General features: G+C 40.8%; 1 protein-coding gene across 2 annotated transcripts in view; it reads right to left on the reverse strand.

The window, feature by feature from the left end:
- CACHD1 (cache domain containing 1) overlaps nucleotides 1-20,667 on the reverse strand; it is a 201,549-nt gene that overhangs the window by 19,316 nt on the left and 161,566 nt on the right. For both annotated transcript variants that reach the window (XM_032427280.1, XM_032427289.1), the window contains 8 exons: nucleotides 19,234-19,383; nucleotides 18,331-18,454; nucleotides 17,382-17,499; nucleotides 12,702-12,870; nucleotides 8,263-8,405; nucleotides 7,394-7,575; nucleotides 6,383-6,493; nucleotides 772-894 (listed from right to left, as the gene is read on the reverse strand). In XM_032427280.1, the coding sequence (XP_032283171.1) occupies nucleotides 772-894; nucleotides 6,383-6,493; nucleotides 7,394-7,575; nucleotides 8,263-8,405; nucleotides 12,702-12,870; nucleotides 17,382-17,499; nucleotides 18,331-18,454; nucleotides 19,234-19,383 (1,120 nt within the window). The remainder of the gene's footprint in view (nucleotides 1-771; nucleotides 895-6,382; nucleotides 6,494-7,393; nucleotides 7,576-8,262; nucleotides 8,406-12,701; nucleotides 12,871-17,381; nucleotides 17,500-18,330; nucleotides 18,455-19,233; nucleotides 19,384-20,667) is intronic.

The raw sequence follows: 20,667 nt of genomic DNA on the forward strand, positions 1-20,667 counted from the left end.
TGGGTATTTATAGGCGCAAACTTTAAGCTATACAATTTCTTCTTTTAATGATAAATATATATGAAATACAAACTTCCGGGACATGCAAAAATATATTTGATGGAAACACTAAATAAGCAAAGCTAGAACTGCTCTAACCAAGACTATGCACTGCTCTATTTTATTCTGCATGTGTTGTAACACTTTGCTATGAATTCTGCATTTCCCTATTAAGGGCCAATGAAATTTAGCAGTGATAGGAAGCAGGGGCCGTGAGAGCGAAATAAGAAAGCTATTTTAAAAAGTGGCCTGCATTAAATCAAGGGAATAACCTGGCTTTGATCAGACACGTTCTTTTGAAATTAGGAAGTGAAGACTCTTTTAGTTATATGAACCTCTTTCTGGGGAAATGTAAAAGGGAACAGTCCAAGTGCCTGAAATTCCCACAAAGACTTTGGCTTAATAACTAAGTTAACATCTTAGCTGGGCTTTCTAGCACCCAAGATCTGGGAAACCTCTAATTATTGACTCAGAGAGAAATAAGCGCTTTCAGAGAATTCTATGCCACAGTTATTCTCCTTGTTATGAGACAAGACTGTTTGTCTCAATCATAAATGGCATGCAGCTTAGAAAAATGAAAGAACAAAAACCTTTGTAATTGAACACCCAGGCCATGGACTGAATTTCTGGTCTTGACTCTGACAACATGGTTGCCATTTAACCAGAGATATCCGACATCATTTTCTTTGTATTTTGCAGCTAGATAGGAAATGGTGTCCCTGAAGGGCTTACCTGATTTTGTTGCCACCATCTTGGTTGCAAACTGGTAATAAGTCCATCAGAACCTTGTAGAAGTATCTAAGTGTGAAGTCGATGCCCATCACAGCCACAGTATGTCCGGAAGATAGCTGTGTACTTCATGTGAAAAAGATCAGTGAGAACAAGAGGCACGTCTTATTTAAAGGTAAAAGTTACATTCAATCATAAGGACATTGTATGGTATTAGAAATATATGCCTACTGTTTCTCCACATTTTTCACCCCTATAAAAATGATCAACTAAATGACTGATTTAGCATAATACGGAGATTTGCTGAGAGGAAAACTTAAGGCTAAAGGTAGAATTTTCTGGTAAGACCAGTCCAAAACACGGGCAGCTATGGAATGTGGCTAGCCCTGACTTTACATGTTCAGTGGCTGGACTACTCTTTGGCAACAATATGGGAGTGGCAGGAAGAGGCATCAGTGGGAGATTGGATGCATGACTACTATGGTTCCTCCCAACAAGGAACCTCTAGACAAGGAACCTGAGTGATCCCTTTAATTATTTCCCTCATTTTATTCAATAAGGAAACTGGGATCTCATAAAGGTTAACCGACTAGTGTAACGTCATACAAAACTCAGTAAAGAACTAGGTCTCATTTTCTTTCTATGACATTAAGGTTGGCTCTACTCAAAACACAGCTCAGATTCTAGAAAGAAACTCACCCGGTTCACAGGCTAGTTCCTTCTCCAATCTAAAATTCTACCCTCAGAAAGTCGAGGACCAAAGAGGATAAAGTTGGGTAGTACCACGTGGTGCTTGCTAAGCCTTTAGCTCTGGAATCAGGCAGATCTGGGGTCAAATCCTGGCCCCTCTAGGTTTCCACTGGTGTGGCTCCTGGGAGGCTACTTAACCTTTCCAAGACCCAGTTTTCTTATGTGAAAATGGGGAGAGTAGTATCTACCTCACAAGGCTGTCATTGGACTTAAATGAACCAGTGTGTTTATAGCTGCCTAACCTATCCAAAATACCCAACAAAAAGAAGTTACTCTGAAGAAAACCAACCAGGGCTTAAACCTCAGACCTGGACAGAGAGTCAACTTATTGTTCTTCTAGAGAAATGCTCGATATATAAGCAGCATGGACATCTCACGTGGAACCTTGGTTCTTTCTAATCTATGATCACGGGCATTTGGAGCAGTTTGGGTTATTTGGCCAATGAGTTCCTGTACCTTTGTGGCTGGGAATTTGCAGGGTTTACCCAACGTGAGACATTACAGGGGCCCATCATTACTACCACCCACCTGCCTGATTTCTTATAAAGTACCAACAGAAAAATGGGGCTGTTATAGACAAAAATCTTAAAAATAGTAACTGGAAAGCTCAGAAGAAACTTCCCAAAGTAAAATCATCTTTTGGAAAATCAAAACTTGGGAGTGAAATTAGCTTTGTTATGTAGACAACTGTCCCCTTCTGGTTACTGTCAACATCAATACTAACATATCATTCCCAACCCTCTACCCGCGCCCCCCACCCCCCCGCCAAAAAAAAAAACCCTTGAAAACCATCAGAAAGGACCCTGACCCACAATGAAATTTCTGTCAAAGCTTTGCTATCAAAACTGTGTTTGGCATGAGATGAAGGAGGACCATGTTGTGGGGTTATCTCTGAGAGGCTATTGCCTCAATAAGATCTTTCTATTCTTTCACTTGATTTCTTTCACTTAGCATAATCTCCTCCAGTTCCTTTCATGTCGATGCAAATGGTATGTACTCATCCTTTCTGATGACTGAGTAATATTCCAAGCAGAGAAAGACAATTATCATATGGTTTCACTCATATGTGGAACATAAGGAATAGCGTGGAGGACCACAGGGGAAGGGAGGGAAAACTGAATGGGAAGAAATCAGAGAGGGAGAAAAACCATGAGACTCTGGACTCCAGGAAATAAACTGAGGGTTGCAGAAAGGAGGGGGGTGGGGTAATCGGGTGCTGGGTATTAAGGAGGGCACGTGTTGTGATGAGCACTGGGTGTTACACGCAACTACTGAATCATTGAGCACTACATCAGACTAATGATGTACTCTATGGTGGCTAACTGAACATTAAAAAAAAAAAAGCTTTCTATTGTTACTGAAGCCACTTAAATTCTACCATGGAAGAAATCCAAGACTCGGTTACCTTACATGGCATTTGTTTTTTGCAGCAAATAATGTTTTCCTGAAGTATCAGTCCAAAGAAGTCTAAACCTCTCTTACTTGTCCAGGAAAGAGTGAGGCATCTAAACAGCAGGCGCCATTATGATAATATTTACTGAGTGTCCACGATTTACAGGTGCTCTGGTGGGCATTTGAATACATCCCATTTCAATTATTTCTCACAAAGACTTTATGAGGCATTATCATTTCCAGAAAACTGAAGCTTGGAAACATTAAGAATTTGGAAGTGGAAGCAAGAATGTAAGCTCCGGGTCTTCAACTTCAGAACATATCCCTAACCAGTATGTTATACTGCGCCTCCTTAGAGATGCAGGACATTCAAGAGTGTCCAAGCCATTTTACATGACCTATTCAATTTCCCGTGACCACGTCAGGAAGGAATTAGAGTTCCCATTTTATAAATGGAAAATCAGGCTTAGAATGGCTAAAAGACTTAAACAAGACTGACCACCTTTTACTTATGATAGACCAGTTCTGGCTCTTCCTACAATACGAGAGTGGACTCGGAGAAAAATGCAACTCGGGTTTTTCTGGGACAAGTTAATTTTGTTTCTAAACTTCCCCTGTGTAACTGCTATCTGCTCCAATGTGATCAACATGCTGAAGGAAAAGCATGCACATTGCCCATGTAAGCCCAGCATTCATATTTTTACCTGCATTTCGAAAATGTACGGTTACCATAGCAACTCATAAAGAATACCATAGAAGAATCAAACCATGCCTACATTTCAGGGTACAAAGGACCATGCTGTTTGCAGCACTTCTGTGAGATTTTCACTGCCAAAGACTCATCTGACCAGTCCCTTAATCGCTGATTGTACTTCATCATCTCTGCTAGCATTAACATTCTCCAAACAATGCACACTTCGACTCTCAGGCTATTAATAATGCTCATGGAAGAATCCCAGGGCAGTTACTAGGATAAGTGAATGCTGAGTTAGAAAAGCCCCTCCCCAAGCTATCAGCTATCACTTCTGGAAACCAAGGTTGAATGACAGTGCTTCGTGACTAGCTGAACACTAGCTTAAGTTCTCTTTTCTGACCTATTAAAATGCCAGAGGTTTAAGGCAGAAATAGCATGATATTAGAAGTAATTGTCACTTATTTGGGACTGGACATTGTCAAGTCCAGTGCTAAACACTCCACATGCATCATCTGTAATTCTCATTATATCAGTTCAACACAGGCATGGTCACCTGTTACATAAATGAGGCTCCGAGAACGCATGGAACATAGTCATAATACAGGTATTGCACATTTATCAAGCACTTACCATGTGCCAGGCACCATTCTAAGAGCTTCATGTATATTATTTAACGTAATCCCTAATCATTTGAGATAGGCCTTAATATCCCTCCTTCATAGGTAAGGGAACTAAGGCAAAAAGGAGCTTGTTTACAGTCATAGAAGCAGTAAATGGCAAATATACTTTTTCAGAGTAGGATCACATCTCAGGAGGAGGTTATGTTCTCAGGTTGGTGCATGAGACCAAAATCACTGGTGATCGCTTGAAAAAAGTACCTTTTGCACAGCCCATCTATCAATACATCCATTAAAGCTACAGTTGCTTTGGTTGACAACCAGAAGTGCAGTTGACTTGTATTCTAAACTATGCTGAGTGAAAAATACACAGCCCTAAATAATAAAAGCATGCTCAGTGATAAGGCAGATGTTCAAATGATCGAGTCCATGGGACTACATATTGATCAAGGCAAGAGCAGATACCTATTCTTGGAATACACTCTCACTGAGTGACTGGTGGACAGAATCCAGGATTGAAGTGGCCATTTTTCACTCTTGTTAAAGTCAAACAGCTAAACTTGTATAGGTTAAGCACACTATAAAAAGTAGCCAAATAAGGGAAGTGAACTGAAGGTTTCTCTAACTTGAAATCCCATATTTGCATCGTGCTTCATTTGGGCTGACACCATAAATATTTATAAATCAGCTAAGTGAAGCTTCTCCCACCCATCCAAATTTTAACAAAAACATGTACACAAATGTAAAAGAGCGTTAAAATCTGCACCTCCCTGTGGCCACGTCTTCCCCCCGCCCCCCACACAAGGTGTACTGTATAGAAGGAAAAGATAATAGCACTTGGTAACGAGTGGCAGGTGTCAGAGGCTGATGGAACAAATACCAAGTAAGACCCACACAGGCAGTCATTCTCTCCCTGCCACCCCCCACCCCCAAGATCTGAAGCCCAGTGCTGGCCCATTGTCATTGTCATCAAAGACCAAGGTGACTGCCCTCCTCAAAGAAACCACCTTTGTTTACTTTTTCCCAACTGATGAGACTACATGGGAGAGATGTCAAGTCTCACTATGCAGACAAGAGTAGGTGTATGCCTGACAGATGGTCTGTTAAGGAGAACACCGAAAAGTTCTGTTCTAAATGAGTATTTACTTGTTTAGATGTGACAGAGCCACACAGATACCATGCCCTGCAAAGCAATCACTATTTGGCTGGCGGCAGGCCCCTGCTTTCCATGGAGACACAGGTCATGATATTGAAATTCCGACACAGTACTGCTTCCCAATTCTTGCTCCCAATGAACTTGCGTTAGAAGAATTCTCCTGAATGTCAATCATTTGATATATAATGAGCACCAGTGAAAAGCATAAAGTTAAGCAAGAAAAAAATCTGTCTCCTGTAAATTTTAAGGCATCATTATGGGTCCCAGCCAAAATATGGGCTTTCTTGGTTACCAGGGAAAAACACCTATTTGTATAATGAAGGGATTAAAACAACACGTGTGACTTGCCTTTCTACCCAACATTTCACTGCCATTTGTAGCTTAAATACTGAAACCTCAAAGGCCTGAAATACAAAGCACCCAAATTATATTTACAATGATCCTGACATTTAATAGCATTCTTGGAAAATCAATTTGCAAAATGCCTTTTTAGTTTTCAAGAGACAATATAAGGACAAAGTGACAATAACCACAAACTCTGATATCATTCTAAAAAGTTAGACCGAAATAAAAGAAGTAATAACATTGTGGCCTCAATACTGTTTTTTTCTTCATTAAACATGCTCCTCTGCTTAGGAAAATGCTCTCTTGTTAATAATTGTCAGGCTCTTGGTGGGATTTCTTCGACTGGTTAAGAGTGGTATTTCTACAAACTGTCCTACTGAATCTAACATCTTTTTCTTCTTCATAAGAAGAGGGCTAAGAGCTTTTCATCGACTCAAATGCATGATAGCCTTGTGAGGTAGGTATTATCCCCATTTTATGGATAACAGGAGGATGCTCAGGGAATCCAAAACGACACAGCTAGAGAAGATATTCAGACTCCAGGTTGCCTCCCATCAAAGGTCACGCTTTTGCCACTAATCCTTGGTTGTCTACTGGACTTCCAAATTTTCAAAATATTCTTGATGTGTTTTAAAAAGGACTAAGAAATTAAAGTATTACCTGGATGAATGGATTGTGTGACTGATGGTTACTACATAGCCAGCTCCTCCAACATCTAAGTAAGGGCCAGTCAAAGAAATCAAACCTGGATTAGCTACTGCATGGAGATACCTAATGGAGACAAGAGAAAGTCGCATTATTTTAGGGTATGAAAAACTACTCTGTAAATGTCAAAGAGAAGTGAACGTGTAACTCTACAAAGTATTTATTATAAATTGTGCCTATGTTACATTAGCGTTCAAAAGGATTCCTATCTTTTATCTCTGATTGTAGCAACACAAGAGGTCAAGAAAATCTGAACTTCTTCTGTAAGAGACACTCAACTCAGTGTACATTTGAGCTTTTCATAAGATCTATGGTATAGATGTTTTAGACCTAATATAAAAAGAAATCAGTAAATAATGCAGAAACAAATGCAATTTGGCCCAAGAAACTGCCTCCTGGATTGGTACGAACAGTACAAATGACAGCCAACTCACGTGGGACTCAGTTACTAAGCAGCACAAGACCAGAAATCCTGTTTTTATGCCCAAGTTGCCCCCTCCCCCCATGATACACCCTGACTAGCTTTTGTTTTTGAAAACCTGAGTAAAAATGAAGCCCAGAGGTAAAAAGAAAAAAAAAAAAAGGATTTATATTTGTTTATTTTTCATAGGTCATAGATGGGCTGTAATTTGATGCCATCATCATGTGCAGGGATGTTAAATATCCCCACTATGGGCATACTGCATGCAAGGCAGGACTCAAGCAAAAATGCTAGGAATTGAAATGGCCAAGTATAAAACATTTCAGTCTCAAAATTTCAATGAAGAGATAAAAACACTGTCAACAGAGGAAACCCACAAAGCTGTTGTTAATACTGCATTTAAAAAAAAGACTCAAAAATATGTCTTCACTGCCATGAAAGTATCTTCTTTACTGTGACTGCCTGAAGTTGCTTTATTGTATGTACTTATCATGTCTCTCCAGGATTTGGGGGAACCTTTGATAATGGAAGCCCCTAAAACTCACCATTGTCTCCTCGTGGGATCAAATGCTTTGTCCATGAGGGAACCAGGATAAATTCTAAGGACGCCATTGGGTGTTGCTATGTAACGGCGGACAATGTACGTGTTCAGGCTACTCATTTCCATTTGTGTCATCCATTCATCTGTGACGTGGCTGGTGGCCATTACTTCATTCCTGACAGAGAACTGGGAAACAAAGGAAGACATAGCAGGGATCCTTTAAGACTCACATGAAAAGAGAGTGGGCCGTTGGCAGGGCTTCCCAAAGCTCCCTTGCAGAGAAGCCAAGCCCAATTACTTCTTAAAAATCTTTCCACAGCAGATGGATACAGCCAAACTTGGTGAAAACAAAAGCTTACTGAAACATAGTCAGTGGATGTGTGATTTACTCAATTGTTCATCCTAGCGAGGCTTTCTGCATTTAAGAGGAAAGATCCTATAGTGAAGCATTACACACACATATACACACGTGCGCGCGCGCACACACACACACACACACGCACCCCAGCTAAATCTCTGTTCCTTAAACTTCATCATCATGTTTATCTCAAAAGACCAGAGGGGCACTTTACTTCTTTCCCCTGGGAAAAACGGGGCTGGGAAAGTTCCACTGATCTCTGAATCACACCCCCCCCTACCTAGAAAACCCCTAGTGCATCTAAGGCCTGACAGAGATTCTTCATCTGGCCCAAAGGGCTCCTTAATCCGCCAGAAGGGTCATCGCCCACCAGCCTCCTGGGGGCCACACACGGCCTTTCTGGCTCTCCAGCTGAGCAGCACAGACCCAGAGCTGGGCTTCCTACTTCGAAGGTTGCCTGCCAGGCCCCCTCCCAGGCCTGTACCCCAGAAGCAGGGCCCCAGGCCAGCACTCACTTTGAGCCCCGGGTTAGCAATGAGGCGGGTGTTGTCACTGAGGTAGGCTGTGTAGTGCTCCACCATGCGCTTTGTCTCTGGCTGGCTGAGGTGTTCGTAGGGGGAGGAAAAGCTACCAGCAGACAGCATGACAGTTGGACTTTCTGAAAGACAAGCAAACAAAGCAGGCCTGAGAACGCTGAGACTTCATGTCAGGCCCAAACAAAAGCATCACGGAGGCTCTGCGAGTCTGCTAGCCATGGTGGCTTAAAGTCTTCCGCGAGGAAAGCGAAGAACTCAACGCTAGAAGGAGCGAAGAAGGAAACAGCCCTCATCCTCTCCCTTCAGGCAGTTTGCAGTTGTGAGTGAACCAGAAGAGACACGTGTACAAATAAATACAAGTGCCTAAAATGGCAAATGCTCAAAATATCTTAGATCTACGGATGACATCTTACACTTCTTAGGATTAAGGAGGCAGCATAGGACATGGAGCCACACTGACGGGGTTGAATCTGGGCTCCACCATTTCCTGGCCATGTGATGTTGGCTAAAGTTGTAATATATGTGATGTTTTTGTCATCTGTGGAGTTGGAAATTATGGCACCAAACTTATAGTTATGGTGAGAAGTACATTAGTTGGTTTATGCAAAGCAAATGAGTCAATAAGTGTAAAGCATGTAGGATGGTGTTGGCACATGACAAATGCCTTGTGAGTGTTAACTACTATTATTCATATTGGTACTGATATTTCAAAAGAAGGAAAAATGGAATAGTGGAGTCAATGCAAAAAAAAAAAAAAAAAAAAAAAAAAACTATTCTTACAGACAGGGATAGCCAAACTTGGCATAAACAAAAATTTTGCTGGTCCTACCTAAGAGGAAAACCCAGTTCTCTATTTAAGACAGAAATCCTCACAATGAATTACATTATGAAACAAAAATACTACATCTCTGTCAGTGAAATTTCCCACTGTTCAATTTTATAGTTGTAGAAACTTTCAGAAAGCACTGTCCACAGTCCTGTGTCTCATCTCATTTAAATCTGTCGGTCATTTTTCATTCCTTTTGTTAGTTCTCACTCACAGTGCCTTATTTCCTTGTGGCCTGGCTATCTCTGACTGTGCAGGACACTGTACTTCAAAACAAATTTGTAGAATGAGTCGAGTCCTAACAGGAGAGGGGAAGTCCTTCCTCTAGAAAGGACTGTTATTTGCTTCCGGCAGGCACCAGACCCCAGGATGAGGCAGGGTGGTAAGGCGGAGACGGCTCTCAACAAAACAACGGGATACTGGCCCAAGTGCTGCACTGTGGGACTTCCATACTCAACTAGTCCACGACTAGCTACTGTGTGAGGTTCCTCAGACCGCTCAGGTGACAGGAATCCCAAGTCAAGGGCTTCTTCAGTTTCAATTCATACTCACTCTGGAGATGTAGTTCTTTAGGACCTCTGCTAAAACATGTATATGTAGTGGGTGAGAGGGAGGGTTTTCATGTGTTAGGCTCCACATTTGGGGGGCCTTGGATTTGATTTCTGCCTCTCCCCCTAGCCCTAAGAAGCTACTCCCTAAAGCACAGTTTAATTTCCCAGTTGTTTCTTCTGGATTGGTAAATAGGTGCATTGCAAACGTGGCTTTAAATATTGGCTTTCTTCTCTGGTTTCTTATATTCTCCTAGACTTTGGTCTAGTTCCTAGCTATCATGTTAGTTCTTCGAAACTTTTCAGAAAGTTTTTTTTTTTTACTCTCAAGTTTCCATCCATTTTTAATTGTCCTCAGTAGGATAGATCAGAATTACGTAGTCTGTCATTATCAGAAGAAAGTGCTTCCAGTGATGCTATGTCTGATTTAATTCTCATGATACCACATGGGACAGCCGGGGAGATTAGTATTATAGTCCTATCAAGGAGAAGAAAACCAGAAGCTTAAAAAGGTTCGGTTGCCTAGCAGCGTGCTATGGATTCATGTGCATATGCTCATGGGGCCTTCTGGGCACAGATGCACGAGAGAGAGAGCATTGTCCCTCTCAGAGAGCTTAGGAACCAGTTGGAGACTAGAAATTTTTAAAAAGAGGAAAACAACAGAATAAGAACGATACAATAATACAATAAATGTCAAAAGGCAATCCATAATACTTCAGGGACAAAGGAGTAGGGCCAGAGGTTAAGGGGAGAGACACTTTGGGAGTGGGCCTTTCTTGTAGTGACAGAGACTGGGCATTTGAGCAGAGGCTGCTGCAGTGACTTGGGTTGAGGGAGAGAAAAAAACCAAGACACAGGACCCAAAGCTTTGTGTCTAGGAGGTAGACACATAAAGCTACACACATACATGTATACTTAACCGCACTGGATGATGTACACTTAAAAAAATTCCTCTTTGTGTACCAAGACAGACAATGTCCCTCCTTCAGCCCTCCTGATGGGGCTCTGACATAGATTCAACATCTTACCTCAAAATCCCCATCATCGATGAAATTAGACGGAAACCACTTTTTTTGCCATTGTCTCCCTTCTTTTTCATTCCTTTTCCATTATAGTTTGAGTATCCTGCTTCATTTTCATTACCAACTAAACTGTCCTTGATGACCCCTTCACGTTGTCCTGAGGAGGTTCTACCGCCAAGGTGAAGTTGGGTGGGAAGTGGGAAGAATGCCCAGTGAAAGTCAAACCCTGGCCTATGGTCTGTCTGTGTGATCTAGAATTCATCCATTAGTCCTGCATCAAGTCTTTGAGTTGATAAACTCTACGTTTTGTAAGCATCTCTGTGAGGCAGTACTGCCCATCTAGAATATGATGCAATCCTCAAGTGTAATATAAAATTTTCCAGGAGCCACATTCAGTAAAAAGAGGTTAAACTAATTTTCCTAGTGTATTTTATGAAATCCAATATATCAAAAACATCACTTTACATAAAAATTAAGTGTTTTACATTTAAAGTAAATCTCAGCTTGGACTAGCCACACTTCAGGTGCTCGACAGCCATGTGGCTAGCGGCTACCATTATTGAGCAGTGTAGCTGAAGGGATTGTGCAAAGGAAATTTAAAAAAATCTAAGCTTGAGCTTTTTTCTCATCTGGCAATATTACTGCACTTCCCGGTCTCAAATTTCAAAACAGTGACCTCATTTTTATCAGCAGTTGTATTGAGCTTGTTCCCACAGCATTTAAGAGAATCATGCCCATGTTGGCTATTCGGTGAGCATTTCTTAAAAATATGAATTAAAGGGCATACATGCTCTTTTGTATAAAAGCAAAAGACAAAACCTCAAAACCTAAATGAAAACAAACAAATGGAAAAGCCAACCTTTTTTGACCGACCTCTCTGGCCTTCCTCAAGTTGTCTACGCTGTTGGAACATGCCGTAGAAGAGACGACTCAGTCTGGCCAGCTCTCCTGATCTCATAACCAGGCAGAAACTCTACAGGATGGAATTTAAAAGATGGAACCCGAACACAAGGGCTCTCGTGTGGAATCTAGACACTGGGGACTTCCATCCTTGATCCTCTTCCTGCCTGTGCCCCTTTCTACTCAGTTTGCCCGTTGCCTAATGAGTCTTAGTGTTTTTGAACCCAAAGAATTTTCAACAGTGAAAAAGAGAATGCCTCTTTTATAGTACTATGAGTACCACGCAAATGCCCAGTATGTGCCTGGCACATGGTGGCACGCAATAAAAGAGGTGGCACCTCGGCATGGGAGGAGTGTGAGTCACATTTCAGCCTTGCTACTATCCTCATCTATAATAGGTCAACTCAAATGATGAAAGCAAATATATGGTACCTACACAGGTAAATTCCCTTTTCCTTTCTTGCAATTACTTGCCTATTTCCTAAGTTCTTTTTGAAGACAGGGACCCATGGTAGACACAGATATGCTGCATAGGAATGCTACCCTTTGACGCCCTTTACTATTTCTCCATCTCTTAGCCTCTAGCCCTGTATCCCCTTATCTCCGTATCTCTGTGCTTGCCTCTACTGGGCCATACTGGTGATTCTCTGACGGACTGTCTCCGGGCTACTAAAACCTCTTTGCCTAGCATTAGCAGAAGGCTGAAAGATACAAAGGAATAGGAAAGTCCAGCTCCCTCTCCTGAGTCTGGGCAACCTCTTCAGGGTTATTTACACTCCAGAGCCCCCCTATAGCATTAGGCTGAGGCTGGAACTTCACCTAAAATCCGACTCTTGCTTGCTTTCTCCTCCTTTGCTCTCCTGTTTCCCTCCCTTCTTCCCTCGTTTCTTCTTAGAGCCCATCCTGAATAAATCAACACACAAATCCTCGTCTCGTTATCTGCCTGAGAACCGGATCCAAGGCAAGGCCTCCAATCGTTTTCACGTCTGTAGACCCCAACTGGCACTGCTGCCATTCGGTATCTGGGTTTTTGTGGTCTGGTTTGGTTAATGCAAACCGATACTTACAGTGAGTTGCTACGAGTCAGCCCACAAAGGAAGCTGAAAAGAGCGAGGGCTTTACCTAGAGTGGCCAACTGTTTGAAGTGAAGGCAAGCACTAGGCTGGCCCAGGAGGTCCAGCCGGTGGTAGAGCAGCTTGCTGCTGGGGACAGTGTTGAGGTTCTTCAGTTGCTTGACAGGTATTTCCGGTTGTATCACCACAATACAGAGAATAAAGGAAGTGTCCTGTACCTGGAAAAGTCAATAAAAAATTTCTAACACGATCCTAGAGATAGTGACTTTGCCTACATTATTTTCTGCTCTCTCTCTGACTCTGTCCCACATAGAAAAATATTTGATGAGTGAATGAAAGCCATGAAGACGGGGTGACAGAAACTATCTCTGGCAAAAGGTTACATTTTCTATTTTTTGTTTTCCTTTCTGATTAAGGGAAATTACTGTATGTAACAGAAAATCATGGAGCCAATGAAGGGATTAGAAAGGAATTCCTTTGGAACAGCAACCCCACGCCTCTTTTGCTTCTTTAGGCTAACAAATCCAAGCTGGAACATGGCATAAGAATACAGCACTTCCTTCTGTTTGGGTTTGAAATGCATTTTAAGATACAGAGTTGGTTTTGCAATGAGTATTCCGAGAATTGACTGTTTTGAAAGCCAATTATGAAAATACACATGCAGCTCATACAGAATCTGGTTTATTCATGTATTCCTGACTAATGCTTTCTCCTTTCCTGGTTGGAGATGAACAGGATCTCAGACTCATGAAAAGTCCAAATCCCATGGCTCCCTCACAAAGCCTGCTTGACTTGTCATTTCAGACCGCAGTAGGTAAACATTCTAGAGCTTAGCCTAATTTATTAAGCTCATATGTACAAATAGGAGTACTTCCAAGTTCACTTTGCTCTTAGACGCTTAAACAAAGTTATTGGGAAGAGTGTCCACCAAAGAATAAAAAAACCAACCAACAAACAAAAAACCCCGCAATCTACTTAATTCTAGCTCCTTAACTTAAAAATACAAGAGAGCCAAACTTCTGTAAGTTCATTATATAAGGAGACAGGCAGATTCTATTTAAAAGATGGTTGGTCAATAAAGGGAACGTGTGATAACCAGCTAAGTTAAAACTAAAGGACAGTGAGAACTAAAGCAGCCCAAAGGATTTACTTCATGATCAAGGAGAAATTTTTAAGTAGGCAGGTTAGAGTTAAGTGTAATTTAGGGTTTATGAAGATGGTTGCAGGATCTTTTTCAACACAGGAGAAATTTGCATCTCTGTGGGATTGCTTTCAAGTACTGCTGCCAAGGATATTCAGTTAGATTAGCAAATTTAATTCTTTTCGCCCACCGCCCACCGCCTCCATTAGAAAACGATAGCATCCCATAGTGGCATTTACGATTTCCTGTCTCACATAGCCATCCTTTGTTTTCTGCATTACATGTTCCAAGGAGCCAAAAGACAAGAACTTGGCCAGAGGGACCAGAATGTAATTGTTAGAATAGGGTCTATCCTGTTAGGAGATAAATTAAAAGGTCCCCTAAGCGTCCAAAAGCAATACTTCAGAAATAGTTCCTTGCTGGAAAGGAAAATGGATTTCTTTTTTTTTTTTTTAAGATTTTATTTATTTATTTGACAAAGAGAGAGAGAGCGAGGGCAGGGACACAAGCAGGGGGAGTGGGAGAAGGAGAAGCAGGCTTCCCGCGGAGCAGGGAGCCTGATGCGGGGCTCGATCCCAGGACCCTGGGATCATGACCTGAGCTGAAGGCAGAGGCTTAACGAATGAGCCACCCAGGTGCCCCAGAAAACGGATTTACAATACAGGTCTTTTTTATCATGTTCTTAGCTGAAAAAAATAGTCTTTTTATTAAGGAACCAAAATATATCTATAAGGGCTCTCCATGATTGGGGAGTGGTGGTTTTTTTTTTTTCACTGCTTGCCCTTGGGATTCATGTTTTGAAGTGAGCCATGCCTGCGTCACACAGGAACACAGTAATACCTTCTGAAGGCAATCCTTTCTTCTGTCTCAGCATGCAGCCTCCTCACATGCTCAAAGATGGACTTGGGCTGCACAGTGACAGAGTAGTAATCTCTTAACGCTGCTAACATAATCTCTCACATTCTATTTAAATTAATTCAGTGAAATAATCCATCAGTATCAGCTCTATCTATGGATGCTAAGCAGTTTAAATAATCATTCGCAACACAAGCTAAATCTATTTGAATTACATTTAGTAGAAGAATCCATTTTATTCCTGAAGACAAGAGGAGTATCTGCTCCCCTGCCCCCAAAAGTAACAAAAAAGAACTTAAAATTATTTGTTCATATTGCTAGATAACCAGGCCAGCCTCTTTAACGTCTATCTCATTATTTATTACCTCTTTAATTTTTCACTTAATAGTGATGTTCTTGACAACTTTGCAACTCTGAGAAAGCTAACTACATGACCATATCCATTTGGCTACAGAGAATGGCCAGAATTCATCGATACCACTGAAGAAAATCTTAAGAAGATAATACTTCTTTCCAAAATGTTAACAGTGGGTTTATTCACTGTGCAAAAAAGGTCTTAAAAATGCTTATATCTCCTTCTTTCTCTTTATTTTCTTAAGGATTTTATTTTTAAGTAATCTCCACACATGGGACTCGAACTCACAACCCTGAGATCAAGATTGCATGCTCCACCAACTGAGCCAGCCAGGTGCCCCATCCTTCTTTCTCTTTTAATGCCAAAAAAATATTAAGGGAGATATTTTCTTGGGATGCAAATGAGTTGCTTTCAATCAGGACATACTAGAGATAAACAACCTCCAATTTCAAATATAAAAAGTATTTTTCAATGAAGTATTCTGGGGTGTGGTTTACCCTTTCTGATCTGAAAATTAAGCAATTCATCCTTATGTTAAAATGTATAAAAATAAGGGTAGATGGTGCAATCATTCTTAAAAAAAATTCTGAAAATGAGCTGAGTTTCAAAACAGACTTTGACCATTCTCAAAACTGCGTTACCAAACAATAAAATATCAGTAGAATTAGGCTTGTAAATTGTGCATTTCTCAAAAGATTTCATTTATTATTTTGTTTGCTTTTGTTTCCCTTGTAGAAATCAATGTTGCCATAATGATGCTTTAAGAATGGAACCAGAAGAAGAAAAAAAGAACAGAACAAGAAGGTCGGAGGAGAGTCCTATCTAAAGGCATGTTGGCTACTTCCAAATTCCTGTCATCCCAATTCCTATCATTCCAGACACAGACACTGGATCAAGTTGTCTGTCTGCATCCACCACTGGACTGGATGTTCTCTGAGGGCAGAGAAAGTATCCTTCCTCTTTATCCTTCTTAGCTCACTGGAAATGTTCAGTAAGTCATTCTTAAAGGGATGAATATGTAGATCCATTTGGAGACCGTGGGTTAAACACGAGATATGGCCAAGTAAGGGAATCTCTAATATGACTGCATTTTAAGTTGCGTGATTAAAAGTTGATGATAAAAAAATCAAAGTCCACTCTGCTTTTGGTCAATTACAGTATGAAGGGCCCCATAACAGCATTTCTTTTCGGCTGGGAAGAGGGAGTAAAGGGCAGCAACATGAATAACGTGGGCAGTGTGTGCTGAAACCTCTGACTCCTTGGTCGGAGGCTATCTGAATGAGGCTCGTCAAAGGACACTGAAGGAAGTGGGGGCCACAGGTGGTCACTTAACTGTCCATCTGCTGGTGGTGAATATGAATAATTCAGCTTTGCCTTGGAGAATGTCAGTAGAGGGCATTTATGCTTTCGTATTTCCTTTTCAACCCCTAACCTTCACAATCTGTGTTTAAAATGATAAACAAGGGGCGCCTGGGTGGCTCAGTCGGTGAAGCGACTGCCTTCGGCTCAGGTCATGATCCTGGAGTCCCGGGATCGAGTCCCGCATCGGGCTCCCTGCTCAGCGGGGAGTCTGCTTCTCCCTCTGACCCTCCTCCCTCTCGTGCTCTCTGTCTCTCATTCTCTCTCTCGCAAATAAATAAATAAAATCTTTAAAAAAAAAAAAATAAATAAAATAAAATGATAAACAAAACAAAACAACAACAATAACAAAAAAACACCTCACTGGATATAATCTAAAGGTATATTGATAGGAGGACTGTTCAAACAAGTTTGGTCCATCAACACGGTGCAACACTACACAGCCATTAAACATGCATGCACATGCCCAGCTAGAGATACCTGTGTATGAATAAAGAATGTTCTGGAGGGCGCCTGGGTGGCTCAGTTGGTTAAGCCACTGCCTTTGGCTCAGTTCATGATCCTGGAGTCCCGGGATCGAGTCCTGCATCGGGCTCCCTGCTCAGCAGGGAGTCTGCTTCTCCCTCTGACCCTCCCCCTTCTCATGCTCTCTCTCTCTATCTCATTCTCTCTCTCAAATAAATAAACAAAATCTTTAAAAAAAAAAAAAAAAGAATGTTCTGGAAACTGATAAAAGTGGCGGCTTCTGGGGAATGGCAGGTCAAGGGTAGGAAAGAGGAAGGGCAAAGTTTACTTTTTCCTTTGTATCCTTTTATACAGTTTAACTTATTCCACATGAACAATGATTGGTTTTACAAACAAAAAAGGAAAAAAAAAGTTATAGGACATCTGTGGAATCTCTTCTTTTTCCCATTGCTTTAAAATTAATTAGCAACATTATCAGACCTAAGTTCCCGGGAATTCCCGCATAAATGGCAGTGCACTCTCCAGCTCCTCAGGCAAAGCGTCCTGCAACTCACCATCTTCCAGGCGTAGCTCACGTTATAGGCCTCCTTTCCGGTGGCTCTCAGCTTGTTTATATGCCAAGACAGGGATGAATTCACAGGGACTGCGATGATCTGACTGCCCAGAGGGAGGCTGCATTGGCAACAGAATGAAATACTTCAGGCAAAAGATAGAATTAAGCACTTAATTAAAGGCAGGGAAGAAGCTGTGAGTCAATGACCACCTCCCGATTTTGAAAAGCCATAAAGCTCATCACTTTTGAAAGAGATAATGTGAAATTTTCAATTTCGTAAAAGCATGATGTCAGCTCAGCACTAAAATATTCCTCGCTCTCTACCCCTGCCCCCCTCCAAATTCTAATTCTTTCCAGAGACAAACTTGTCTCGAATCACTGTCATTAATTTACAACCAATGAGCACAAAGACCCATTCTCTATAGGTTACCATCTGCCAAAATAATGTATCATGGTTAGAAAAAATCCAATCTGTTTTTTATTTCAAAAGAAAACGTTGTATATGATTGTGCTGTCAACTTGGAATGGACACTATTTTGCCAAACTATTTTTCTGGCATGCTGGAAAGCTGGTCCTCAACTTAACCTTTTATTTTGCCAACATTTTTCAATTTAGTACAACTGGAGTTTTTCTTAAATGGGGTAACATATATCCGATTTTACAATTAATGGAAACGTGAACATAGAATCTGATTTACAAAACATTTTCCCTAAATAATAGTTTTAAGAGAACTTACCTGTTGTTACACAAAGTAAATAAAATTTTATTTTAGTTACTATTCTTATGAAAAATTTACTGAGTATACTTTTAATAACATTAATTTATATATTTGTTTTATACCCTATAATAAACACTCATATTTGACCTCAAGAGGTCCTATTTTTTCAGAAAAAAAAACAAAAAACAAAAAACAAAAAACCCAAATACTACAACTTTCACCTTTTCCTTACCTTAGGATATTTTGCCGAACCAACTCAAATTTGGGGATATTTTCATAATGAATGATGTCAGTATGAAGTGGGGGTTCTGATAGTAAATATGGCCTGGTAAGAGATGGGTGCATAAGTGTATACCCTGAAATAAGAAAACAAAAATACATGCTATGGGAAACACGCTGTAGGAAGTACGGATTCTAATATAAGTGACTATCATACATTTGAAATGTGGGATACTCTGGGATGACTGCCCAATACGCAACATCTCAGTACGCAGGTCACCAGTCCAAGAAAAACTGAATTTGTTTTATGCGTTCTTGCATAAAACTCTTGAAGTACAGAAAGATGCCTTAAATTACAGAACAACTGTCTAATCAAGAATATCTTGGAGGTACTGGTCATTGGGGTTTTTTTCTATAAAAATGTTCTATTACATAAACTTTAATGCCAGTGAATTTAAAGATAATGATATAGAAAAATAAAATCCAAAGGATCACTTTCTATATGTCATTCAATCCTCAAGTCTAATTTCTTGATGTTTAAGTAACTATTACCTACTCCTTAGCACAACACAGAAACAAATGAGGTTTTGTTTTTGTTTGTTTTTTTAAGAGAGAGAGAATCATAAGCATGCTCCATGCCAGCATGGAGCTCAATCTCATGACCCTGAGATCATGACTTGAGCCAAAATCAAGAATCGGATGCTTAACCGACTGAGCCACCCAGGTGCCCCTAGAAACAAATGCATCATTTTTAGATTCATTTATGGTTTCCATTACAAATGAGCAGTTCTAGTCTCACTATTTTTCTATAAATAATGTAATTTTCTTACTTTGTTAGTATCAGAATATCTACAGATTATTTTCTTCAGATTACAAAAAAGTCATTCTTTGCCATGATTAATTTTTAGCAGATTACCTTTGTCATCTATGAGAAAAGTATAGGAAGCCAAAGAATCTTGGTAATACGTCACATCTTCAAGGATGTAAGCCAAGTTCACGTCCACACCTACAATTCCCAGGAGTAGGTTTCCAAAATAACAGGGTTTACTTACAGTCATTATCAAACCTATGGATTAAAAACAAAACAATCCAAAGGATAGCAGAGAAGGCACTGAACAAAGACTGGAGCTATCCTCTAGAGAATCACGAAGGCTACGATCTGCCATCTAAATTCTGCTTGGAAGAGGTGATCTGTGTGATCTAGGAGCCAAGCACTGCCTCTGCAGATAGCATAAGTGAACAAGACTGTGGGGCATGGAAAGTCTTCTGTGGGGTTCAGATACCACAGTTAATTTTGGAGGCAATTTGTACATTTTCCACTATTTCTTCACCTAAACGGCAGGACAGTCCAGATCAGAGCAAAACAGCAGCATTTACTACACGATTCTGTTTTCTCAACTGGGGAAGAGTCAACGGAATGTGAAAGACCACTGGACAAGGACTCTGAGAATTTGGGTTCTAGCCTAGCTGTGCCCCTTTATGTATTGTACATAAGACATGGATATAACTTCTCTGAGCCTCGGTTTCCACATCTGTTTAAAGAACACAGTGGTAACTGCTTTACTGATTTTTAGGGGTAAACCAAAAGAGATTATTTCATTAATATAACCTATCAAAAAACAAAAAGATGAAGCGAAAAAACCTGGAAAGGTACAGAATCTAATAAGATCTGACCAATTACAACTCCAAGCAGCTCAAGGAGACACTAAGTTTCCAAAGGAATCTATTTCTAGTCACGGGGGTTCTGAGGTCCTTGACTTTTACCTAAAGGGCTAGCCAGTAGATGCTTTAGGCTTTTGGACCAGTTTCTGTTGCATATACTTAAAAAAAAAAAAGCTTTAAAAATATAAATGGCATTCTCAGCTCACAGGCCATACAAAAACAATGGGATAATCAGGACAGGGAAAAGCAAAGGCAAAGAAAATGTACAAGAGGAGAGAGCGTGAGTAGTGGGCTGAGTGTGTGGCCCTGAGCATCAGGACAGCGGGGCTCTCCTCCTGGCTCTCCTACTGAGTTAAGTGGCACCACCTCTCTGAACTGGGTCTCTTCATGTGTCAGAGACAGAACGATCTCTAGCACCCGGAGCAGTGCCACAATCCTATGGTTCTAAATAAAACTCGAAACAAGAAGATGGATGGTTTCTCTCCATCTTACACTTGTATTTTCCTGCGCTTAATGGCAGGTTCACACCTTAGCAGCATATCAGAAAGCCATTCTTCTATCAGCATCCTGAAAAGGGATTTGGATATTTGAAGACTCCTGCAAAAAACAGACTTCCACACAGAGAAACCCACGGAGGTCCACTCAAAGTATTATTGAACTTGCTGTGGTCGCAAAGGCCAATGAAATG

This window comes from Phoca vitulina, unplaced genomic scaffold (assembly GCF_004348235.1).
Source record: "Phoca vitulina isolate PV1807 unplaced genomic scaffold, GSC_HSeal_1.0 scaffold2, whole genome shotgun sequence".
NCBI lineage: Eukaryota > Metazoa > Chordata > Mammalia > Carnivora > Phocidae > Phoca > Phoca vitulina.